Source organism: Cryptotermes secundus, unplaced genomic scaffold (genome assembly GCF_002891405.2).
Source record: "Cryptotermes secundus unplaced genomic scaffold, Csec_1.0 scaffold481, whole genome shotgun sequence".
Classification (NCBI taxonomy): domain Eukaryota; kingdom Metazoa; phylum Arthropoda; class Insecta; order Blattodea; family Kalotermitidae; genus Cryptotermes; species Cryptotermes secundus.
This window is the reverse complement of record NW_019720570.1, coordinates 527,564-554,371: the sequence shown is the minus strand read 5'-3', so window position 1 is coordinate 554,371 and position 26,808 is coordinate 527,564. Positions and strand designations below refer to the sequence as shown.

The 26,808-nt window shown below is 42.2% G+C and overlaps 1 protein-coding gene across 1 annotated transcript in view; it reads left to right on the top strand.

Annotated features, from left to right (window-relative positions):
• Window positions 1-998: 998 nt before the first annotated feature.
• LOC111869204 (teneurin-m-like) overlaps window positions 999-26,808 on the top strand; it is a gene marked incomplete in the record, with an annotated part of 529,713 nt that continues 503,903 nt past the window's right edge. The window contains 1 exon segment of the mRNA XM_033753368.1: window positions 999-1,140. Within this exon segment, the coding sequence (XP_033609259.1) occupies window positions 1,059-1,140 (82 nt within the window).

Sequence of the window (26,808 nt, the reverse complement as noted above, 5' to 3'; positions counted from 1 at the left end):
TTTGGGGCCTTGACCGCTTTTGAATTTTTTAATCTTTTACAGAGTCAGTAGGACCCCTTGGACGGGAGATCAGCCCCCTCAAGGCCCTTAACCTACACACAGAACAAACACAAACAGAATAAAAGAACACAGACTTCTATGACTCAATTGGGATTCGAACCCAATATTCTAGTGTTTGAAGGGGCGAAGGCAGTTCTTGCCTTAGACCTCGCGGCTACAGTGACTGCTTCCTGTTGTACTACTGAATATAAATAAAAAGCCCTTCCAACGTTGAGGCGCTATCAGGGGGTACGTACATACAAACAGAAATAAACAGACGGAATTCTCTTATCACTTTTAGTATTGAGGGGTGCTGGAACCGTGTAAAATCAGCCAAAATATCAAGGTACATTTTTCAAGATCACACTATATTCGCATATAACATGTATATCAAAAATAAAAGCAAAAAAAAAAAAAAAAACGTGACAAAAAGGAACGTAAAAAAAACCAGAAAGTTTACTAATAACTGTATTTTCTGCTGATTATGTTATGAGACAGGGCTTATCTTTTGACATAATTATACTTTTTTATTTAGTGATCAATGCGCGTGTTTTGTTTGATTGATTGCCAGATGATTTATGGAACCAGTAATTATGTGCTTTGCTTACTGACTAATCAGTTGTCATCTGACTATACTTATGAATAGGCCTACAACGAGCATGACAGACTATAACTTCACATTTGGTAACGCCATGCTCTTGTAACTATAGGTATTGTTCCCAACGGAACAACAAAGCAAATACATATAAAAAATCCTTTCATGAAAAGCCAGCATGCACAGTAGCGTTTCTATTCTGTATTGCATATGAGTGGATGTAATGAGAGCCTGCAGCAGTCCGGGTTTTATACCTGCACTCATGGTGATATAACACCTGTTGTTGAAGCTAGCTGTCGCTTGGAATCCCTGCGCCGTCTTGAGGAGTAGCACTCGTCCCTTCAGTTCGCTGGGGTCCACCGTATTGGTCGGGTGGGAACGCAGTTGCAGTCGCGTGGTGTACAGTGTTGTGTAGTGTCTGGACATGAATGATTGTGTTGAATTGTGGACTGACCATGTACATTGCAGTTGTAACACGGGCTACGTCATGGATAACTGGAGTACTGGTAAGCATTTATTTATTTCGTAAATGTTAGTGGATGTAGGAAGTGAAAGTGTTAACAAAAATGGGGTAAATGCAAAAATTAATGTTTTTCCCTGTGCTTAACTAATTAAGCATTGTGCCGTGAAGGAATATGGGGCAGTGGATGTGTGGATTCATATTTTTGTTGACTTAGGCAATATCTGGATGCGAGCGGTCAGCTTCACGCTCCGACCGTCTTATCCCCGGGAAAGAGCCTTGCCGGTAGTAATTGAATAGGATGTGAGGTAATTTAGGAAATAGAAATAAAAAGGAACTGGACTAGGTAAAGAAGGTGAACTCTTAAAGAAAATGGCAGACAAAGAAAGTAAAATTACGAAAAACGTGCAAAGGAACCGGACTCAACAAAAGCAATTAGATTATGAAGGAAGGTAACGAAATGAAGTTGACATGAATGTAACATCGTAAAGAAAATGGTCAATATTATACATTGGTATACAGTCACGTTTATTTTGAGAAAATGAGGTCCTTCAGCTGTCAAATAGGACGTGAACAGTTTTGTTTAAATTGTCTCATATCGACATATTGAGCCAACATTAAGAAAGAGTTGGAAGCATTTTGCCGACCTAATGGAAACGTACGAAACTATTGTCATTGGCTGTTGAGGTCAACAGAAGCGAATGGCTTTACGTTTCCCAGTTTGACGCAACTCCGTGTGTCGGAGACCTGAAGACGTTGCGTGTTGATACATTCGACGGACAGACACTCGTAGCCCGCCATTAGGGCCTTCAGGAGACGAAACCACAGCAAAGTGGCGGGCGTTGGTAGGTGGTAACTTTTCAGCATTGGTACCCGAATGAAAACTTTGTCTAACTTAAAGCAGGCAACATATATTTCATCCTACATTGGTCAAACTCGTAATTAATCTTCAGGGTCGAATAAGCTTGAGAAGATAGCAACGAGAAAGCGTTGCCACCAGTTTTCACACTGTTAGACCCTGAAGATGGAGGCGATATATTCCTCGGAAACGTCTGTTGATTTTTAACAGACTACACGGTGCCATATCCCGAAAGACAGTACTCTTTATAAATTTTGCAGTTTAAAGGTAAAGTTGCCCTTATACTTAGCTAAGTAAGTACTACGGCATGAAGGAGTATGGGGGAGTGGATGTATAGATCCACATTTTCTTGACCTCGGCACTAGGTGGAGCTTCACGCCCCGGCCGCTTTACCCCGGGGAAAGAGCCCCCGATACCCATTGGATATAAGGTTAGTTGGATCCTAGAGCCCGTCTGGACGACATGTTGAAGTGAAAATTCTTGACCCCACCGGGACTCGAACTCCGACCCCTCGGTCGTCCAGCCAGTAGCTAGTCGCTATACCGACTGAGCTATGCCTGCTCACTAACCTTTGCAGTTTTCCATTTTTAAATTCAATACAGTCTGCTCACAAACTCTGCGCATCATTTAGCGTCGTTAAGCGAAGGAGCGAAGAAGCGATGCAATAGGCCGCTACTGAAGTGAGCGCAGTTTTAATTAAAACGCATTTTATTTATTACACTCAGTTCTTCATACCTCGCATATGGCAGAGGTCGAGAGCATTTAAAATTAAACCTTTAGAATTAAATATTTAGAGGGCTATGGCGGGATAGCTCAGTCGTTGGAGAGGCACGCTACGGAGTGGAAGACTGGGTTCGATTCCCAACAGGAGTAAGTGATTTTTATCTTTTTCACGGCGTCCAGACCCGCTTTGGGATCCTCCTATCCTCTTAGCCGAAGGGTAGATTTCCCTTGCGTTAAAGCGGCTGGGGCGTGAAGCTGACAACTCACCTGCTTCCAGTGCAAAGATGAAGAATGTTGGGGATATACCTCCACTCCCCCATGCGTCTTCATGGCGCGGTACTGAATTAGTTAAGCACAAGGATAGCTTGTGGAATAGCGGTAGCACTGTAAAGGCGTGTCCACATTAGTCGTGCTCGTGTGACTCGCTGTGCTCGCGAGTAATGTGGACGATGTGACAAGTCACGAGACAAGCAAATTTTAAATTTTAAATTTAAAAACTATAACCAATAAATTAAAATACGACTACAGCCTATACACTCTACGAGTAAATATACGGATTCTCACGCGCCGAAGCCTGGCGAGCAACTGAAGTAGTGTGGACGAAGATTTACGAGCACAAGTAAAAGCCAGACGAGGCTCCCGACGAGCACAAGCCTGGCGAGCACGAGCACGAGTAATGTGGTCGCGCCTTAAGACTCATACTTGGGAGGTTCTCGGTTCGAACTTCGGCAGGATCACCGTCTATGCTAGCAGGTTTTGTAACACTACAAGTCTCGAATCTCTGTTCTTGTACTCAGTTTTTGTTATAATACAACGTTATATGATGGTGCACGCGGTAAGGTAGTTGGTTGAGGCACTATGCTACAAGCCAGAAGGTCGCGGGTTCGATTCCCAATGAGGTAATTGGATTTTTCAATTGGCCTAATCCTTCCATCCCCACAGTGGCCCTGAGTTCTACTCTGCCTCTAACAGAAATGGGTACCACGAATCTTCCTTGGGTTATAGGACGGCCGACGCATAAGGCTGACAACCTCACCGCCATCTGTGAACCGATTGTCTAGAAAATATGGGAGTCTCGACGTCTCACAACCCTATGGGTCTCCACGGCATCTTACACGTATAGCTTTACTTTTGTTTTTGCGTTATACATGTCAGAATGACGTTTAAGTCTTTTGTCTTTATAGAAATGTACGGTTTTAGAAAACCGTGATCGACGGCCGTGGGGATCCTTTACGCAGACTAAGCGACACCCTCTATCCGCTAAAGATGGCACTAACTTCGCCGACAAGCGGCGGTTGCTCGGTCGGTATAGTTCGTTTGCGGACTACAAGCCACGGAGTTCGTTTTGTTGCTTTATCTTTATAGAAATGTATTTGTTTTAATTTTTCGAAGAAATATTTAAAGTATATGACTTATAGAGGTTATTTATTTTTACCAGTCCCATCTTCATTCAGCATTTCAGCATTCTCTGTGCTTTACTGTAGTTTTGTAGATAACATTTGAGTGAAGCATATGTTCGCCGCCATATGTTTGGGAAGTCAATGCGATACATAATGTAAATCAAAGTCGTGTGTTTAGTTTGAGTTGGACTCGCATACGAGTGGTCAGACCTATACCCGTAAAACCTTTCGTGTAAATTAATTTAGCGGAGAACTCAACAAACAAAATGATAAAATGGACAGTCCATTAAATCCAAAATGTAAATATCACTATTCATCATGTTACAGACGGCAATATGCCTATAACATTTAACATCATTTTTACATAACAACTAGTCGGAATTTTTTGTTGGATAAAGTTCGAACGGTTCTGCTTTGCACTCCGGAGTTGCCTTGTTCGAATCTCGACCGGGACACAGGATTTTCCTGGTTTTATTCAATATTTCCTAGCGAATGCCGGACGGGACATGGGCGTCATTTGACGCCATGCTGTCTGAGATATCGACATCGCGATAAATATGCCATAAACTAATAAATTAATATAATCTCATGATATAAATATTTTATTTTTTGTGCAGTGCGTCTTACGTCAGAATATCAGCAAACCTGATTAGCAGGTGAAATACTAAAGATTTTGTCAATTGTTGGGTTTGTGCGTGACTTATAAGACGGGTTTTGGTTTGGATGATTGGATTTGTTGACACTTATACATTTACACAGTTCGGGACTACAGGAGATTATAGCGCTATCGCTGAACTACATACTTTTATTTCACCGTTGCACAAGCACTAGAATTCTCGGTGTTTACTAGTCGTATCCTGCCAACGGATTTATCAGTCTCACTGAAATTTCAGATCACACATGACGTCTCTTTGGCACAGTCTGCTTCTTCTCTTACCATTTCCTGCAGCTGCCAATTCAGAAGACCACCCAATCTTGTTTCGACTACGGTTCTCTGCCAGCTTCGGAACTCGACCCTCATATTCACTTTGCACCTACCCACGGAAAAAAAACAGCCTGTATTGTTGACAAAGCATGTTTACCGTGTCGTTGCTTAGCAATAGATGTTTTATTGTTGCTTGCTCGTGTGTTGCGGGAATGTGTTTATCGACCCGTTGCCTAGCAATGGGTATACACGTTACATTATGTTACAACAGTTGTGACAGGGATGGCCCGTGTTTGTACTCAGTCCTTCCAAGCAAATGCTGGACTAGTACCTCGACTAAGCCACCACATTTTCCTACCAAGTACTTTCGAATTCCTCATACATGTATTATCCTATATAGTATTGAGATTCCTGCAGCGGTGGTTATAAAAAATCATATCTTCTGGATTAAATTGTGTAGTCCTGCTTGACGCTAATTTCTTGTCTGGAATATTATAATTCTATGCTGAAGACGAAGGCTTCATGTTCTTCCGAAACGTCGGTTGATTTACAATGGACTACACGGCGTTATATAAAAAAACAAAACAAGAAAACTGTGGCCTGTAGTCCGCAAGGGAACTATACCGACCGAGCGACCGCTGCTTGTCGGCGAAGTTAGTGCCAAATTTAGCGGATAGAGGGTGTCGCGTGGTCACCGCAACGGATCCCCACGGCCGCTGATTTCGCTGTTCTAGACCGGATCCGCTATTATCTTGAAATATCTCCTCAATTATCCTCACGAGGCTGAGTGGACCCCGTTTCAGACCCACTACTACTCAGAAAATCTGGTAGCGCCGGGAATCGAACCCGGGACCTCTGGATCTGTAGCCAGGAACTCTGACCACTAGACCACAGAGGGAGTCACGGCGTTATATTCCAGAAAATAAAACTGGTACGTGTAATACACAAAGAAGGCCAGTTTATTTGCTGTCACATGATTTCCTCAACGTTTAAGCGTTAACCATTTGAACCTGGTAGTTTTTATAATTGCTGGCCGCACCATAGCTCAAGCGGTTAGTCTCTGGCTTCCCACCATGGTGGCCCGGGTTTGATCCCGGATCTGGTAAGTGGGATTTGTGGTGGACAAAGTGGCGCTGGGGCAGGTTTTCCCCGAGTACTTCGGTTTCCCCTGCCAATCTTCATTCCACCAATTGCTCCACAATCACCCTCACCTATCATCTGGGGCTGGTGCAATAGGCCCGAAGTCGCCGCAGAACAAGGGACTTAGTCCCACCCCACTAGCAATAATAAAAAAATAATATATTCTATAATTGTTTGAGGTTTTGTTTAGTTTGTCTTCATGAAATAAGCCTTGCAGGCCGAGCCACGTGACTCATGTGTGTAGGTCACTTATGGTTATTTAGAGCCCGGCTGACATCTTGTTTGTTAGCCACTATGATCGTGAATACTGTAAGGTTATTTTTTGTTTCTATTTTTGTTTCCTCGACGAGATTTTAGCGTAGGAAGACCTAACTGATTTATGGACCGGTACAGTAGTATTATTCCTACTTTTCACATAGCACGTGCCCCAACATGTGAGCTTAAAAGGAAAGTCTACCAACTCAACAAGTGCTAAGCAGGCTATTTCAGTAGAATGACTTTTTTGAAAGATTTTTAAATCCACGATTCCATTCGAAATAATATCTGAATTCCAAGGAACAAATTTATTCACTCATGGAGCTGAGCCCTTCTTGAGGAGAAGCCAAATCTGCAGTTACCCAAGAACTTACCAGCATTTTATGGAATCCGAAGTTTCATTACCGTGTTCACAAGAGCCCTCCACTGGTCCCTATCCTGAGCCAGATCAATCCAATCCATACCATCTCAACCTACCTCTCTAAGTTCCATTTTAATATTGTCCACCCACCTACGTCTTGGTCTTCCCAGTGGCTGTTTCCTTCTGGCTTTCCCACCGATATTCTATATGCATTCCTCTTTTCTCCCATTCATACTACACGCCTTTCCCATCTCACCCTCCTTGACTTGATCATTCTAATTATACTTGGAGAAGAGTACATTAACAATAAGGCTAAGTTATATTGCCTTGGATTCCTTCTAGATTGTATCAGCATTTTAGTTTTATTTACATTCACCTCTAAGCCAGAAAGAAACAAGAAAGAGGAATCAGTCATCAATTCATTCGAGAGGAAAATCCTAAGACGAATTTATGGACCAATATTGGACCATGTATAGATAATGGACAAGGAGCGTATCCCAAAGAAAATATTATATAGTACAATAGGTGGTAAGAGACGTGCTGGGAAACCAAGAACTAGATGGATTGATGCGGTGGAAGAAGATGCAAAGAAGTTAATGGGCGTAAGGAACTGGAGGAGAGCAGCGCAGGATAAAGAGGAATGGAGGGGCTTGATAAGGGAGGCCAAGGCCCGACATCGGGCTCTTGCGCCATAGAAGAAGACGAATAAGTTATATTGCATAACTTCCATCTCATAATGTATCTGCAACCACTGCCCTACTTAACACCATATTCTCGTCAGGTCCGAGAATACTTCCTATATGCAGTTAATTCAGTGTTTGTCTAGAGCTGATCCAGTGTATCGTGGAAACGAGAGCTGTAACAACCCGGTCTGCAGCCTCTCGCAAATCGCTTGCATCCTTGACCACTCCCCCAGCCACAAGGTCTCTTTCAGTCCAGCAACACTCCCCGCATAAGAGGAATCTGTTTTCCCCAGTCATTTCTTTTTTTGTTTCCGTCCGTAACGCCTCGCATTGACATAGGCTGTTAATATTTAATGCCGAAACAGACATGCATGGAATGGATGGGACTGGATGTCCCTGCATTATGGTACACATGGCACTTCACACAGTGATACCAACTGCTCCCCATTCCATTACACTAGGAGTTGTAACGCGCCCGCATATGCAGAATTTCCCCAGCTTATGTGATTGTTCGTTACGAAAGGTCTTGCGCCGTAACCTGAATTTTACTTAAGTCAAAATCGTACGTGTGTTTCGTGTATGTGTATGACTCAGTCATGGAGCTGAGCCCTTCTTGAGAAGCTGCCAATTGTGCAGCTACTCAAGAACTTTCCAGACTTTTATGGTACCCGTAGGTTCATTACCGTGTTCACAAGAGCCCTTCACTTGACCCTATCCTGAGCCACATCACTCCAATCTATACCATCCCATCCTATCTCTCTAAGATCCATTTTAATATTGTCCACCCATCTACGGGTGTGTGTATGATGTGTAGGAAAAGAAAAAGAAACACAAAAACGAGTTATATAGCACGGAAAATAATTAATTATAAGCACAGAAATATATGAGTTAGATTAATATTTGAGAGGCCGCGCCATAGTTCAAGCGGTTAGTCGCTGGCTTCCCACCGCGGCGGCCCGGATTCGATCCCGGGTCTGGTCAAGTGGGATTTGTGGTGGACAAAGTGGCGCTGGGGCAGGTTTTCTCCGAGTACTTCGGTTTGCCCTGCCAATCTTCATTCCACCAATTGCTCCACAATCACCCTCACCTATCATCTGGGGCTGGTACAATAGGCCAGAAGTGGCCGCAGTACAAGGGACTTAGTCCCACCCCACTAACATTAAAAAATAGATTAATATTTAATTTATATTCTATTTTAGTATATGCCTTATGGAACAATGCATGTAGCATGCATGGGGACCAAGAGAAATGCATATAGCAAATTGATGGGAAAGCCAAAAGGAAAGAGACCACTGGGAAGACAAAGACGTAGGTGGGTGAATAATACTAAAATGGATCTTAGGGATATGGGGTGGTGTGGTATGGACTGGATTGATGTGGCTTAGAGCAAGGACTGGTGGAAGGCTCTTGTGAACACGGTAATGAACCTTCGGTTGTCATAAAATGTTGGGAAGTTCTTGAGTAGCTGCGCAACTGGCGGCTTCTCAAGAAGGGCTCAGCTCCATAATATTCGTTAATTCTTATGAAAATTTTGCGTGAGGTCGAATTTGGCTCATTCGAGTCTTGCTGAACCCGATTACTCTGTAGTCCAGCTTGTAGCCTCGTCATCGACTGAGCTAACCAGGCTGCAGTGATTCACCGGTAGCTAATTTTTTTAGTTTTCTACGAAAGACGGACGGCGAAAAAGGGGAAGACGTGTACTCGCGGTTTATATTGTGATCCTGAAGAAGTTGGTCCATGCCACAAGGGAAATCTGGAACCGCCCTGTCCGCGAGGGGTAGACGAATCACCGCCGGATGTGTACGAGTCCTCAGTGGAAATCATTTTGGTGATTATCCTCAGGGCTGTTTGTTACTCGTGCAGTTGTCATAAGTTACACTGTCTGTGTGAGGTTTGCTCCCACAAAGGTGATTTGGAAGCTAACTCCATGTAATTTTCTACGTGGATTTAGAGTTATAACTGGAAGAGACTGAAAACTAAAAAGTGCAGACAAATATCTATTTGAAGAGTTATATATTCTGACCTGTATCACCGTGTAATCCCTTTGAATTCGACAGACGTTTCGGAAGAACATCGCTGAAATCTTCAAGGTTAAAAGAGTAGTGACATATTAGATGTGTATCCCTTATGCCTTCATTTTATGTGCTTTGTGCAACGAACATATATAAAGGAGCCGGCATAGCGTTTTCGGTATAGTGACTGACTACGGGCTGGACGAACGAGGGATCGGAGTTCAAGTCCCGGTGGGGCTAATAATTCTTACTTCTCCACGTCTTCCAGACCAGCTCTGGGGCCCACCCAACCTCCTATATGATGGGTATCGGGGGCTCTTTCCCCGGAGGTAAAGCGGCCGGGTCGTGTAGACATGTTTACATGTGTGTGAAATGCCTGCTGTGTTCACGTACAGTGGGTTCTGATGTTACAGCACTATGTTAGGGCCATCATATTTTCCAGTAGGAGTAAGATGCTCATGGTATGTGGTACAGAGGATCCATTATTCACATTCGTGGGGACCAGAGAAGTGTACAGTGCTGCGGGTGAGTGAGTGACGGACACTCATGTCTCTTCTGCGGTGCAACCTCGTTAGAAATGTCCGTCCGTACTGCGTTTAAACGCTGGCATGAAGAATGATGTGTCTGTGTGTGTAGGAGCTGTGAATGCTCTGAATTTTATACATATATTTCTCTTCTAACTCCCCCGATCAGAACACAAGATTTATTATTGCAGGGGATGCACAAAATTTTATGAATACCAGAACGTCGCCTTTGCATATCAGTTTTATTATGCTGAAACTACATCTAGCAGTTTGGTACGTTGTTAGAGTTGTATTGTAGAGGTCCTTAGTTCGAATCTCAGTTGGGTAACCGATGTGATTAAGAATTTTCATGGTTTTCCTCACTGCCACTAGGCAGGTTCCTGGGTACAAAAAGAAAAGATAAAGTTAAATGGTTAATTTAATTTCCATTCTGTATAAGAATTATTTTTAAAACTAATATTAAATACAAGGTATTAATAATAGTATTTTACGTTTGTACCTATGGAATTTTTATTATATACTAATTTTTCGATTTTATGAATTGTATATTTTAGACTGCTATCGAATTGTATATATTATGATGTAGTTTTTACAACATGATTGTGACAATGATAACCATTTACTTACATTAGTTATGATAGTACATATAGTAACATGACATGTTCTACAGCCTAGGCACATTGTGACCAGAGAGGATTCATGGAATTTTAAAATGAATGAATGAATGAATGAATGAATGAAATTTATCACTGTGGATGTATGGTTCCACGTTTTCTTGACCTCGGCACTGGTTTGAGATGAGTGGTCAGCTTCACGCCTCTGTCGCTTTACCCCTGGGGAAGGAGCCCCCTTTACCAATTAGATAGAAGGCTGGATGGGCCCCAGAACCGGCCTGGACGACATGGAAAAGAGAAAATTCTTGACTGTACAGGGACTCCAACTCCAAACCCGCGGTTGTCCGGCCCGTAGTCAGTCGTTGTACCGACTGCGCTACTGGGACCTTGATTACGCCAAGCCACTTCCTTTCAAATTCTATACGATTCGGCGTAACATCCAATGATGTCTAGTTTAGATACTTAAGTCAATGTATACCACAAAGAATGTAGAAAGTAAAGTATTTGATTTTCAGTTGGATAGAACCGTAACTCAGTTACATCTATTGGGTTCAGTGTTGTGATCACGTGGTGTACAGTGGAAAGCACAGCAGAAGGTAGGTGAACACTTCAATCGGGGAGGGAAAGACTACACCTTTTTGTTTGAAGGTTACCAGGACTGACCTCCTGACCTTTCTGATAAGGGTACGAATTTTCAGTGCAGTCAGTATATTGAGTGGCTACGGGCTGGACGCCCGAGGGGTCGGAGTTCGAGTCCCGGTGGGATCAAGAATTTTCTACTCCACGTCGTCCAGACCGGCTCTGGGGGCCACCCAAACCTCCTATCCAATGGGTGCCGGGGGCTCTGTCCCCGTGGGTAAATCAGCTGGGGCGTGAAGCTGACCACTCACTTCCAACTAGTGCCGAGGTCAAGAAAATGTGGATCTATACATCCGCTCCCCCATACCCCTTCATGACGTAGTGCTTAATTAGTTAAGCACAGAGACAACTTTACCTTACCTTTTATTCTTGCTTTAAGTGGGGACTGAGCCCCATTTTACCAGTGCCGGCTGGTATATGTAATACAGGATCGTTTGTGGAATGATAAACTGAAATTCTCAACGAGTAATTCGTGTCAGTGCCACTTTGTTCACCACAAATCCCACATGGACTCTCTTTGGATTTTACGGGGCCCAGGATGAGACACCGGCGGATAAAGGCCTGCTTTAACTATAATTTTACCCTCTTTTTTATATGGGTGTGAAGAATGTCCCATGACTCCACCCTTTAGAATTACCTAATTCAAAAATGATTTCTTCATAATTAAAATAATTACGTCGACAGCCTTAATTTCTTTCATAACTCTTAGAGGCTGGACGGCCGAAGAATCCGGGTTCGGTTTCTGGCGGGGAAAAGTGATTTTCTCTTTTCTACAGCATCCAGACCGGCTCTGAGACCCACCCAAACTTATATCCATTGGATTACACGGGCTCTTTCCTCGGAGTGTAAAGCAGCCGGGGCGTGAAGCTGGCCACTCGTCTCAATCTACTGCCGAGGTCAAGAATGATGGAGCTATACCTACACTTCCCCACATGTCTTTGTGTCCTGGTACTTAATTAGTTAAGCGCAGGGATAAGTTAGCATTTCTATATCTTTAGAACATGTGCTTCATATAAGTTCTGCGACATGTTACACCACTGGAAATTCTGAAGATGCCCCAGTTACGTTGTAGTGACAATTTTTTTAATATATGAAAAGAGACTTGGTTAGAAAATGAAGAAGATACCATACCTCGGGCGGCTAATCGCCGGTTTCCCATCGCAGTGGTATAGATTGGTCCCCATGATAATCCATGTATGGTCTGTATTGAACCAAATGCCGTTGGGACAGGCTTTTCCCCTGCAAATTGTCTTTGAACTAACGCTACTATTAATCTGTAAGCTGGTTCAGTGTGCGCTTTGAGGTCACAGTAGCAAGGGACCCAGCCTCATTGGACCTAAAATAGAACACCATTGGAAATATAATTTTGTGGCTCCACCAGTAACGAGATATATCGCTTCTGATAGTAAAGTCCATCCACTCTACGAAAAAGGTTACGTTATTCCTTATGTAGGCAACTTTACAGAAGAAAAATCCCTGTGTATGCATATTTGAATTTACCATAGGCGTGTGAATGCCGGAAGTGTGTTTAAAATTGATTACTGCAACTTTCTAATGATGACGTAAGCTTCTACGTCACTAAGTGACGATGACGTATCCTCGTTCCTACAGTGGATGCAACATGTGATGGTGTGTGCCTGATAAAATGGTAAGGATTTTGAAACGAGATAGTTGTGGATTAATCGAGATACGATCCCGGAATTTACCTGGAAGGATCCATTATAACTGTTATCAATTAACATGCACCAAGAACAATACTTATGCCTCATAAGGATAACATTGAATTATAAACATAATTTACTGACTTCTTAATCACTCTGTTTGTTATAATTAACAGCATAGTTCAATATTGTTTTATTTTGGTGTGTCTCAAAATATTGTGCACACATTTTCTAGTTCAGGACTATGTAAATTCTTTTAGTAATCACCTATTAACTGTATTATCTTGATTACATTTTTTGCTGTAGTTCGCTTTAGAGGTTGGAATTAGCTCTACGTAGCGCGTAACAACCCTTGCATGAATGTATATAGGAACGTAAAAGTCTGTTAAAACTGTTGAATGATGTTTCTTTATTTTTTTGAACGGACGGTGTTCCCCCCCCTCCCCTATCCATCATACGAGATCCGACGGTTCGATTCCAATCAATAGAAGCACCGCCACAATACTCCGAATACAGAAATATATTTCAGTGCTATATTTTTCATATATGATACCTTGTCACGCGATAGTATTTTTTGTATCCCCGAATTCCTTTGCCCTCCTTGTTTACCTTGAATACGTACACATTTGCTTGAGTGAAGCAAAGGTTTAACAAAAGGATTTATTTATTTGTAGTTTATTTATAATTCTATCAATAATTCGGGGCCAATATTGCGTCATTTTCGAATGATAGTGGATCATACATAATGAGGAGCTTCATAACTTGTACTTTTCTCCAAGTATAATTAGAATCAAGTCAAGGAGGATGAGGTGGGCAGGGCATGCAGCACGAATGGAGGGAGAAGAGGAATGCATATAAGATATTGGTGGGAAAGCCAGAAGGAAATAAACTAGTCGGAGGACCAAGGCGTAGGTGGGTGGACAATATTAAAATGGATCTTAGAGAGATAGGATGGGATGGTATGGATTGGATTGATCTGGCTGGGGATAGGGACCAGGTAGAGGGCTCTTGTGAACAAGGAAATGAACTTTCGAGTTCCATAAAATTTTGGGAAATTTTTGAGTAACTGCAGATTTGGCTTCTCCTCAAGAAGGGCTCAGTTCCATAAGTAAGTGGATAATACATGGAATAGTATTTGGAAGGAATCGGTCATGGCCTATTTTAAGATACTAGCTCTGCATTTAATTAGAGGGTAGAAGGAAAATAGTTAATTAATCATAAGTAAAATCGAAATGTGGTTAACAAAAAAAAATATTATATGTGTTTATCAATAAAATTGTGTTTTGGTAAAAATGTTTTTTTAACTGTGGGCAGTGTTTTTTTAAACACATTTCACAATTTCCAATACCCTCTGCAGTAGAAATGCCTTTACCTTTTTTTTTTTGTAGTAGATGTATATGTGTGTGTCACATCCATTTAAAAAAAAAAAACTTTGACATGACACAATGGTTTTATGCTCACACAGCAGAAAATTTGTGGCCTCTATACTTTTATATCTACTCCTGTATTTTGTTGCGGCATTCGGTTTATTGATTTGCCTCATCTCCCCCCCCCCTCCAACCCGTACCCAACTCGCTTTCACGGCACCTGACTGGCCATGCACCCCATCTTGCACTGCGAATTCCGGCTGGTCACTTGGCAACTGAAAGTGAGTTCTGTGATACACAGATATGCCCTGGGAAACAGGAGACGTATCTCGTGCGGTACAGTGACTAGACAGCGGGTTCGACGGCTGAGGAATGAGGTTTCGATTTTGAGCAAGGGAAAGGGACTTTTCTTTCCTCCACAACGTTCAGGCTGGCCCAGGAGCTCAGCCAGCCTCGTATAAAATTGATACACGGAGCTATTTCCCTAGGGCTAAAGCGGCTGAGGCGTGGAGCTGACCACTTAATCTCTGTCTAGTGTTGAGGTCAAGAATAGTGGAGTTATACCTCCATTCCCTGATCTATCTTCACATAAAAGTAAAGTAAAGCTATCCCTGTAAGATTCCGTGAAGGCTCATAGGGTTGTGAGATGTCGAGACTCCCACATTTTCGATTCATAGACGGCGGTGAGGTTGTCAGCCTTACACGCCGGCCGTCCTGTACCCACAGGAAGATTCCTGGTACTCATTTCTATTAGAGGCTGAGTCGACCCCAGGGCCATAGTGCGGCTGGAAGGATTAGGGGTAAATTGAAAAAAATCCAGTGACCTCATCAGGACTTGAATCCGTGACCTTCCGGCTTGTAGCATAGTGCATCAACAAACTACGCTATCGCCTGCCCCTCCATCTTCACGACATATTGATTAATTAATTACGCAAAAGAATAATTTTACCTCACATTACGTTTTTTTTTTCAACATTTTGTATAGTCCAAGATTAGCAATGTTATACCGAAATTCCGTTTATTGTAGATCTGTTAATTGTGTATATTTAAATTGTTTTATATATGCAGAGGTTCCGAATATTCATGATATATAAATTCATAACAGCTGGCCCAAGTTAATTATATTATAAATGAATATTAATATGTTGTGGGATAATTCCGCAATCAATCATCAGATTTAGTTATAATTGGTTATAAAAAAACACTGAAATGCATTTAATATCGTCGTAAGTATTCTTCTATACTTATCAACTAACTTAATGAATTTGTTAGTTTTATCTGAATTAGTGTTGCTGTAAAACTAATGAAACGGTGTAAATTTTTGCTCCAAATTTTTAGGTAATTTCACATGTCACATACTCAGTTCTGAGGCAATATATAATTCCGGTCATGATAATATTTTGAATGTGGTATTTATTTGTGACCCCTTTGTCGACGCCTTCAGTTTCTATATACAGTAAAATGATGTGATGATTATTGGTTAATTAAGTAGAAATGTGTAGTTAATTAGTTATTGGAGAGGGTGGGTTTCCCCATGCACTGAGACCTTATTAGTCCATTGTGCTTCCCTCTATGATTTCTACCAGTCTCTATATCCTACCGATACTGGTGCTTACCATCAGTCCCGCCTAGCCAGCGAGACCGGCTCTACTAGCTGAGACGTATCTACGAGGGGCGTTCAAGTTCTAAGGTCTCCGATTTTTTTTCTCAGGACTGGGAGCAGATAGACACATGCGGTTTTGTTTAAAATACGTGTGCACTCTTTGTGAATGCGTGACAGAGATGGCAGAACTCTACGGCACACAGAACACTAGTGGTAGCGGCGAGTGTGAGGAGTGTTTTTGATATTTAAAATGGCGACGTTTTCGTTACAAGAACAGCGAGTAATCATTCGTTTTCTCCACTTGCGTGGTGCGACACCCATTGAAATTCATCGCCAGTTGAGTGAGACATGTGGTGATGGTGTGAATGTGAAAAATGTGCGTTCATGGGCGCGACAGTTCAAAGAAGGCCGAACGTCGTGTGACAACGAACCAAAACAATCTCGGCCTCGCACCAGCCGGTCTGACAACATGGTCGAGCGAATTGAGAAAGTTGTTTTGGAATATCGCCGATTGAGCGTGGAAAACATCGCCCCCAAAGTTGGCATTTCCGTGGGATCTGTGCACAAAATCCTGCATGAAGACCTGCGAATGCGGAAAGTGTCCTCCAGGTGGGTTCCACGAATTTTTGCGGATGACCACAAGGCTGCACGCATGGCAATGATGAAGGCATGAATGGGACTTTCTTTTCATCAACTGTGACAATGGATGAGACATGGATGCCGTTTTTCAATCCGCTATTGCATCAGCAATTTTCCAGTGGTCAAAAGCAGACTCCTACAGAAGCGTTCGCAGCGGCCATGGAATCATGGCGTCGACGTTGTGAAAAATGTGTACGGCTGCAGGGAGATTACGTTGAAAAGTGACAGAAGTTTCAAATTTTTTGTATGATTATTGTGTGAGGAAAAAATCGGAGACCTTAGAACTTGAACGCACAACGTATAATGCTTTCCCCATCTACCAGAGGTATTAGAGACTGCTGTTGGGCGGGAAACGTCCGTTAATTTGGCTCAGTGACCTCCTTTGGAGATATGAGGTTCTTTTACGTGCCGTAAAGCTACGACACGGGACCCACGGCTTGTAGTCCCTCCCGGAGGACTTGTTCCCTGAATTTTTTCGCCCTTAAAAATTCGACGACCTCCGCCGGGTTTGAACCAGCGTACTACGAGTCATGAGGTGGGAACGTTACCTCTAGACTACGGAGGCCGCTTAGAAATGTGTAAGAAAGCTATATTGGCCCAGATATACAATTATTTCGCCATTTTGCTGAGGAAACGGAGGAACGTCGTAAGAAATGTCAAGGTGTTCGGCCACCTGCTCCAAATTCGAGCACGGGAATTCCGCAGTAGCAGGAGGAAGGAATGTTACTCATTCGGTGGTTAGGCTCAGTTTTGAAAGCAGTGAAACATGCATTTTAAAAAATGCGTCTGTCTCTGAAATGGCCCGCTGTTTACTGTATTCGTAAGTCGGTGAAAGGAAATATTGAAGATTTCATGAGGCTTAGTCTGTGTGATTGATAAATTCTTTATACTGATATTGCACATTTTGTATGGTATTGATTATATTAAACATGTATAACATTTATCAATGAAACTCAGGAAACAGCCCTAAGCGTCCGTTATGTTTGATCGTAAAATTCGTCCGGATGATCCCAGTTTAGGCAGAATGAAATCAAAACTTTCATACCTTTCGCTGTTATTTGTGCCTGTGATTCATCCCTTGTACAGCGAAATGGGTGCTGTGAAGGGTAAGGTGAAAGTGAAGTGATATCCATATATATACGTTGTTGGATATGTAGCATCCTCTGTATGATCAATTCATTGTGACAGGAAATATAAAAGGTATGCCACAAGTAGAGTGTGAAAAATATTGGGCATCGAGAGATGAACATATAGGAATTTCATGAGGTTAATTTCAATAGGAATTTTGTTATAATAAAAGGGCAAATTGGAAGAGAGTCACCATTCATATTTTAAAAAATTTAATATCGAAAGTGAAACATTGGGACCATTGTATGAGTTCCACGCAGATTTTAATGAATCACACACTTACTTCAGAATCTGTTACGATTTGTCAGTTTGATAACTACCTGTGCTGTAAAGTGTCCTTTGCTTAACTGACTAACCACCACGTCATCAAAACATGGGGTATAGCTACAACATTCTTCACCTCTGAATTCATGGAGTTAGCTTCTAGCCCCGGCCTCTTTACCTCCGGGACTCATTGTGTAGGAGGCTGGGTGGGTTTCAGAGCCGACATGGACGCTGTGGAATAGTCAAAAACGTCTTGACCCTGCTGGGAATCGAACCCCGGCAGTCCAGCTCGTCGCTTCGCCGGTTACTCTCTCTTCTGTAATAAAAGGATTTCCAGTGTTAAGATATTAACAATAGAACTGGATTCAGATTGGCTCTACTTCGATGAACAATGTGACACGTCACAGGCTTCAAGCCTTACCTTTCTATTGACAAGGAACACAGCACCGCAATTAGCTGATATGTTGCATATGTACATTGTGTAGTAGTAAAACCCTCTTGTGAAACCTTTAGCCTACAGTACGGTCAGGCATGCGCAGTAGACGCAGCCATCCGCTATGAGACGTGAATTTGTGCTATTGCCTCGCGTTAGAGTGACTGTAGAGGGTTTTTGATTGATGATCGGATTTATTGGACTCTGATATGGCTCGTGACTACACTTTGCAGTCCACTATTACACACACAAACACACACACACTAGTGTCCACAGTAACATCTTCGCTGCCGTTGTTTAGTAGCGGCTTCCAACGGCGGACGTTCCCCTTCCTCTGGGTTCCCGAACTGTACCCGCCTCGGCTACCAGCTTCTCATAGCAACATCTGACAACAACTGAGCCCCTACCGTTCTCTAACTGCAACAGCTAACTCTTCTAGGTTATAAAATCTGGGTGCGGACTGTGTAGAAAACATCCCTTCCACATTGCTGTGTTTTGTCGTTGCCGTGGAAACATACTTGATCACAGAGTAATTACTTAGCAATGGCTGTTGTATAATTGCTTGTTTCACGGTTGCCTAGCAACGGGTCTGTATGCTACAATATAGTACCTGAGGGTTCCCACTGTTTAATGAAACCGAACGGTTTGTTACTGTGATTACAAAAGCACGCAACTATTCTCTGTTCTGAGCCAGATTAATCCATACCGTTTATTTAGGATCAATTTTAATAATATCCCATCTACGCCTAGTTCTTCTCCTAGGATTCTAGTAGCAAAACCAGAGATGCATTTCTCATGTCTCCATTGCATGCTACATGCTTCACGTACCTCATACTCCTGTATGATTATCATAATATTTGTTGAGGAGTACAAATTATGAATGTCCTCAGTATGCATTTCTCTCAAGGCACCTGTTATTTCCTCCCTCTTACGCTCACATTTTTACTCAGCGCTTTGTTGCCAAATATATTCAGTCTATGTTATTTCCTGACAATGAGAAAGATTTTCGAATAGTCAACATTCAACACTGGTTTCCGAATTCTTCCGAAGATTCCCGAAGTTTGTAATTTTCGATATTTTCTCACGTCGATTTATATGTATACATAAATACTTTTTGAACTTATCTAAATACTTACTTTATACTTTTCTGCTGTTGGGATAAATGTTAAACATGAATATTAGCATGTGGTGTTTAACGCCCACCAACGACACGCATAAATAATCGCTTATAAACAATTTCCTGTATGTAGTATACTACATATCACACGATCACATCAATATATTATAGATATTGACAAAATAGACACGAAACACAGAGACCAAAGACTGCTCGCTCGTCAGTGACCCGCATAACTTACCTTTCTACATTCCGTTGCTATGATAACCTGAAAATTCATAATGACAATCGTAATTGGCATGCTTACAAAACACTTTTCTTTTGTTCGTAACGGAGGTTAAGTCGGTCACATTGGCCGTGTGGTGTGAGGCATGAACTCTTTTCGCCCTCTTGAACGCTGGAGTCGTGAGTTCAGATCCCACTCGAAGCATGGATATCTGTATGCGTTTATTCTGTGTTTGTGTTGTCGTGTGTGTAGGCTGATCCCCCTTCCAAGGCGTCCTATGGACTGTGTATAGCATTACGAAACTGATAAAGTCACCGGGGCCCAGCAAAGGAGGCGTAGAACCATTGGGGAATTGAAGTAAGCTAGAATATTAACAGTGTAGTTCAGAATGTCTTGTCTCTATACAGAGCCAATGTGTCTGTGTGGGTGACATTTAAATTTCATGCTGCTAGATCGTATACACCCGCTATTTTACGATATTATGTCGCCGTGGGAGATGATTATAGAGAAAGGGAGACATAAATTGAAGAGCTTAATTAATAAGTCGATGAATATGCAATCTAATTATAAATTCATGGGTATACGTGCATTACAAGTTCTGAACTAGAGATTAACAGAATCCGCCACGAAGTTGCATGAAGGGGGCAGTAAAGTGGTTAGGTTTGCGCTGCTTGGTAGTTCCCTGTTAAAATTGTGTTTGTTATTGGTAGGCCTGCTCGGGGAAAACCGTTTTTAAATGCTGCCACTACTCTGATAAACGTAAATGTCCGAGGATAATGCAAAACGTTGACAGGGAATTCAAAATTCCTTTTCTAGACTGAATTGAAATTTTGATATTTGTGAAGTATGTACCTTGATGTATGTCAGTAGAATAATAATATGATTTAACCTTTTTCAGAAGAAATATTATTTATGTTACTGTAAATTCTGTGTTGTTAATTTATCATACGAAACGCGTTTTGTTTTCATTATTTGGTAGGCGTAAAATGTCTGGCCCTTTACATTTTGAAGCACGAATAGACGAAAGAAAGTATAATAATATGGGTGAGAGTGAAATTTATGAGAGGAAGCATCCATTCTTTTTTCCAGAGGATTCACACGCTCCACCAGCTCCTCTCTCTGTTAAGGATAGTATTAAATTGATGGACCAAATGGCATGGGGGCTGGTACAATACGCCCAATACCAGCCGGTTAATGAAATTTTGGAAAATAATACCTTTTTATTCCGAGAATCATATTAAACGTTCACGTTGACTATGTGCGCAAAACGCAGAATATATTTAACGTCCAAGTTAGCGATATATATAAAGTAACGTTGCAGTTTATAGGTTTTCTTTTATTGCTAGTGGGGTGGGACTAAGTTCCTTGTACTGCGGCCACTTCTGGCCTATTGTACCAGCCCCAGATGATAGATGAGGGTGATTGTGGAGCAGTTGGTGGAATGAAGATTGGCAGGGGAAACCGAAGTACTCGGAGAAAACCTGCCCCAGCACCACTTTGCCCACCACAAATCTCACTTGACCAGACCCGGGATCGAACCCGGGCCGCCGCGGTGGGAAGCCAGCGACTAACCGCTTGAGCTATGGCGTGGCCCAGTTTAGAGGGTTAAACATATTCATTAGAAAATAATACCAGGAATCGTCCGAGAAATGCGGCCACCAACGCTTGAAGCTGACAACCTCACCGCCATCTGTGAGCCGATTATCTAGAAATTTTGAGGGCCTCGACGTCTCACAGCCCTATGGGCCTCCAGGGCCTTTTACAGTAACAACTTTACCATCCAGTACCAAGGGCTTCCTTCCATGTATTCACAGTCCTGTCATAACAGCCGGCATTAATAAGTGCAAAATGTAGGTCTTAAGGATCTGTTCATAATACCCATTTTTCGTGAAAGTGACATTTTTACAATAGACAGGCTATTCTAAGGGCTGCCGCACACCAACTGCGTCAAGACAAACATCAAGAAATGAGACAAAAGACGCAATCTTGCTTCATTCGTGAATCATCAGATGATGACTCAGACCGGTGCGCGGCGGTTTTCATAATCTCATTCATTTCAACTATGCTCCTTTCTTTGCGTCATGTCGAAGTCATCGTGTATTGACTGTTACATGTCTTGACGCATGCCGGTGTGCGGCCTACCTTATATTTGGGGCAATCAAAACCCTCAAAATAGTAGTTATGAAGTGTTTTATCTTCTGGGATATAAGGCCATATAGTCCCTTAAAAGTCAATCGACGTTTCGGAGCAATATGTCATTTCCATTATTGGGAACGAAGAATAAGCCAAGAAGGAAACCAGCATGCAGCATGCAGAAGTTGCCTCTGAACGGACTATACGGCGTCATATCCCAGAAGAGAGAACTTTTCAGATAGACCACTGTTGTCAGATCCATCTACTGGTGGAACAAGTGCCACTTATACAAGCTGCGCACGCAGCGATGTGGAGTGCGCTGCCTTGCCACAGTTTTACTGTTTGTTTACAATTGCGTTGCATAAGAGACATTCGCTTTGTTGAACCTCTGTAACTTCCAAAGCTCTCCAACATGCCGCTGTGTTGATTAATTTGGCTCCGTCTGTCATATTGGTTGTTGATTTCTCTTCTGTGTGAAATGATAGATTCATTTTCACGCTTCCTGATTTGGTTTGTGAAACCATTCGCAATTTAAGTCGCCATGCAATGAACACCTAAAAGCGGAGGTTACATTTCGCTCCGTCTTCAGTCCTACATTAATTATTGTTCCACATACGCCAATGTCATACTCATTTACGCCTTTCACATATCACGCCACGCTTGCTGTACCATTGTTAATATTTTAGGGCTTTCAAGACTCTGTTCATGTCAGCATTTTATGATTCTCTGACTAAAACTAATCAGAAACCTCTTTCTGTGTATACAGACAGTGAGATGAGAGATTTCAAACACGAAATTTCATGTTACTGTAACAATGAATATGTCAACGGTTAGCATCTTTCATGAGCGTGTTGTGTAGTAGAGTGAACAGTCTTTTGTTTCAAGTGTATTATGTCTGTTATGTGACACCTGATAATATTTTGGCGTGGATGTGTGAATAGAAGTAAAGGTAAAACTATCCATGTAGTTAGTTAGTTATTGGAGAGAGTGGGTTTCCCCATGCACTTAGACCAGTATTGGTCCATTGTGCTTCCCTCTATGATATTCTACCAGTCTCTATACCCTACCGATAATGGTGCGTACCATCAGTCCCGCCGAGCAAGCGAGTTCGGCCTCCACTTGCTTTAGCGGTGTCTATAATGCTTTCCCCATCTATCAGAGGTATTAGAGACTACTGTTGGGCGGGAAACGTCCGTTAATTTGGCTCGATGACCTCCTTTGGAGATATGAGATTCTTTTACGTGCCGTAAAGCTACGACACGGGACCCACGGCTTAAAGTCCCTCCCGGAGGACTTGTCCCTGATTTTTTCCGCCCTTAAAGTTTCCACGACCTCCGCCGGGTTTGAACCCGCGTACCACGATTCATGAGGTGGGAACGTTACCTCTAGACTACGGAGGCCGCTCAACTATCCATGTAACAGACTGTGGAGGCCCATAGGGTTGTGAGACGTCGAGGCTCTTACATTTTCTAGACAATCGGTTCACAGATGGTGGTGAGGTTGCATCCTTATGCAACTGTATGGGAGAAAGGGACAGAGAAACATTGGCGATTAAATAAGTATTTGGTCTAACTGCCCGTACCTATCTTATTGTTAACCCTATAGCCAAATAATTTTTGCGCATGGCTTCTCACACAGGCGTTAGCATTTACTTCCCATTTTTATTCACGGAACATAAATCTAATTGTCACTGACCCTCCTGAGGTTCTTCATGGCTCTCATCGGCCCTTCTAGAGCACTTATCGGGGCAGTACCTTGATCAAGCTAGGTCGCTTCCTTCCAAATCTTTGCAAACTCCTCATTCATCCTACCATTCTACTCCCACTTCTGAGATCGTCATGAAACAACCACGTAAGTACAGGCCTATAAGGTCCATAGATGGCTGGTGGTTGTTAGAATAGAGCAGAAGATGGCAGTAGTAGTAGTATAAGGTTCTTATCTTTCAGTCGGTAATGTAGAACTGATCTTTACTGACATGGCTACATGGCGTTGAGTGAAATTGTGTTCTGAAGGGACTGTTATGTGTAAGGGTGTATTAATTGAATGATTTTCATTGAGAACCGTAGCCACAGCATGGAACTAACCAATTTTCTGGTTGAATTATACAGACTTTTCATAGCATCCGTTTACTAAATAACATCCAACGTCTATTTTACTAGTATTTAATTAACTAGTAAAATACACGCTGAAAGTTATGTTGTAAATGATAATTTTAATTTCTAAATGTATTCTATTCAATTTGCCTTGAAATGGTAATAATAGTATATTTTTCTTTTTTTTTTTTTACAGGTGAGTGTAACTTTCTCATAATCGTGACGGGACTTAATCCATGTACGAGAATACATTATAATTTCACGTGACTGTACCATCATATGTGATGTTATGAAAGGGAATTCATTTAACAAATGGGGAATGCGGGGTTTTCGCCTGAAAACAATAAAATTCAAACCTTATTTATAAAGTGAAATGGACGTTTGATTGATTATACCGTTTTTGAAATGGGCTTTAAAGGGAACAGAAATTATTATCTCTGACACGTTTTCAATATCGGTTCTATGAAATATATAAATAAACGGCGTATATTTTTGCGAATTATATTTTTGGGCTTTTGGCTGCTCGAAATTAATGTGCTGATATATCAGTGTGTTTGTACGCACTGCCCTTACAAATGAAAGATATTCCTCTGTATATAGATTTTAGGTTCTCACAGCAGCGACCATGAAAAGTACTACCTTCTAGGATGTGACGCCGTGTAGTCCGGTAGTGGTTCACCTTTGTTTCGGAGCAAAATACTGCTCACATCACGATCCAAGACATAATTTCCTTGCTGCTCTTCTAGCGTCCACTAGCTCCTTATAGCCCCACCATGCTGCGCCGACATCCCCGTTTGTTCTCCAGACCCGCCTATACCACCCACTGCTCATTTCAGCCCCCTTTGTCCCCTCACCGCTTTGCACAACCGTCCAATTTTAGGGTGACTTTCCTTTACGAAATTCCTACTTCTTGTTGGTTACATCTGGACACTTGCTGAATCCTGTACGTCACCATGTTTATCCCGCGATTCCAATTAAGCTTGCTCCTTTCTTCCTGCTTGTGGCTTGCTTAACATGTCTTCTTTCCTGAGGAAGGAGGCATAGTTCTCCGAGAAGTCGCTGAATTTCTGATTAACTTGGAACTCAAAAGAGATTTACCGCTGTGAGAACCACAAATCCAGCAGTTACATAAAACCATTTACACTCTTTCCTTTTTTGTTTTGTTGTTTTATTCTGTCTTCCTTCTTCCCATGCTTTGCTTAATTTTCTCCTACTCCTCCTCCACCTCCTCGTCCTGCTTTTTCTTCCTATTCGTTTTGTCATAGTCCTTTTATCCTCATCTACACACAATGTTTTACATTTTTCTAATTTTTAACCTTCCTATGATTACATCTTTTTCTTCTTGTCCTCCTCCCCTTTCATTTTTTTCTTTCTCCATCTCCTCCTTTGTGGCCCGGGATAGCGCCGTCGGTAAAACGACTGGCTACGGGCTGGACGACCGAGGAGTCGGGAGTTCGAGTCCCAGTAGTGTCAGAAATTTTCATTTCTCCATGCCGCCCAGACCAGCTGTGGGGCCACCCTACCTGCTACACAATGGGTACGGAGGGCTCTTTCCCTGGGGTAAAGAGGATGGTGCGTGAAGCTGACCACTCACCTCCAGCTAGTGCCGAGGTCAAGAAAATGTGGATCTATACACCTACTGCCCCATACGCCTTCATGGCGTAGTGCTTAATTAGTTGAGCACAAAGACAATTTTACATTTTCCTTTCTACCATTTCTCCTCTATATTCCTATTTTCGTTTTTAATCCTTATTTCTTCCTCTTCCTATCATTTTCCGTCTCCGTATTTTTGTTATTCGGATCATGGCTTCACTTCTCCTCAAACTTCTATCATCCAACCCCGCCCTTTCTGACGCCTGCTTGTTCATTCAGCGTATAATTCTCACGCGTGACTGTTAAGATGCGAGTACTAATAATTTCCGGATGTTTATAATCGTGCGTTCGTGGTCTCAGAGAGTTAAAGAACACGTAAAGAAGTGAAGTGCCTTTTTTTAAATTCTTTTATTACTCTTTTCCCTTATATCTTTCCTCTCATCCTCTGTTTTCGACATATCTTCTGTCGGTTTTTGTAACCCCTTTTATCCTTCCGCGGGTCGAGGTGAAGTGGCTTAAGATTGCGTGCCTCTGTGATTATTCCTCAAGCGAGCGTGGAGAACCATGTAGCAGTCATGGCCCTTTGTAATTTCCTACACGTATGCCACATGCTGTTGGTTATTTCTGCTCCACGGAGGAGAAATATCCTTAGGGGACGTAAAAAATAACAAAAAAACACCACAATATTCGCAAACAACATTTGTCTTTCTTCCCCGCCTAACCTCCTGCAACCTTCTTTCTGTAATAGAAGTTATTTACTGGGGAGTCTTGTATTAACCACAGACTTTTGTACCCATTCTGGAATTAGGGGCCCTCGTAACGACCCGTAAAGTAAATGACCTTACAGCTCACACTCCATGGCGTATGGAACTCTTTCTGTCCGCTTAAATGTTATCTGTGGTGTTTAAGTATACCTATTTTTTTTTCCCCACCATAATGTCATGCTCTGTAATTTTAAGTTAACTTCCAAGTGAGATGTCATATATGCAACGTGTAAACACTTTAAACTCTTAAGGCGTGCCTTAGAAAGAAACAGAATATCCACCCTACCAGGGGGCAAGCGGTAGCATAGCGTTGAGACGCTATACTACAAGCTGGAAAGTCAAGGGTTTGAGTAACTTGAGTAACAGAGAGGTCATTGGATTTTTCAATTCACTTAATCCCTCTAACTGCACTATGGATCTGGGTTCGGCTCAGCCTCTAACAGAAATGAGTACCAAGAATTTTCGTTGGTAAAGACGGCCGGCGCGTAAGGTTGACAACATTACCGCCATCTGTGCTGAATGTCTAGAAAATGTGGGAGCCTCGACGTCTCATAACCC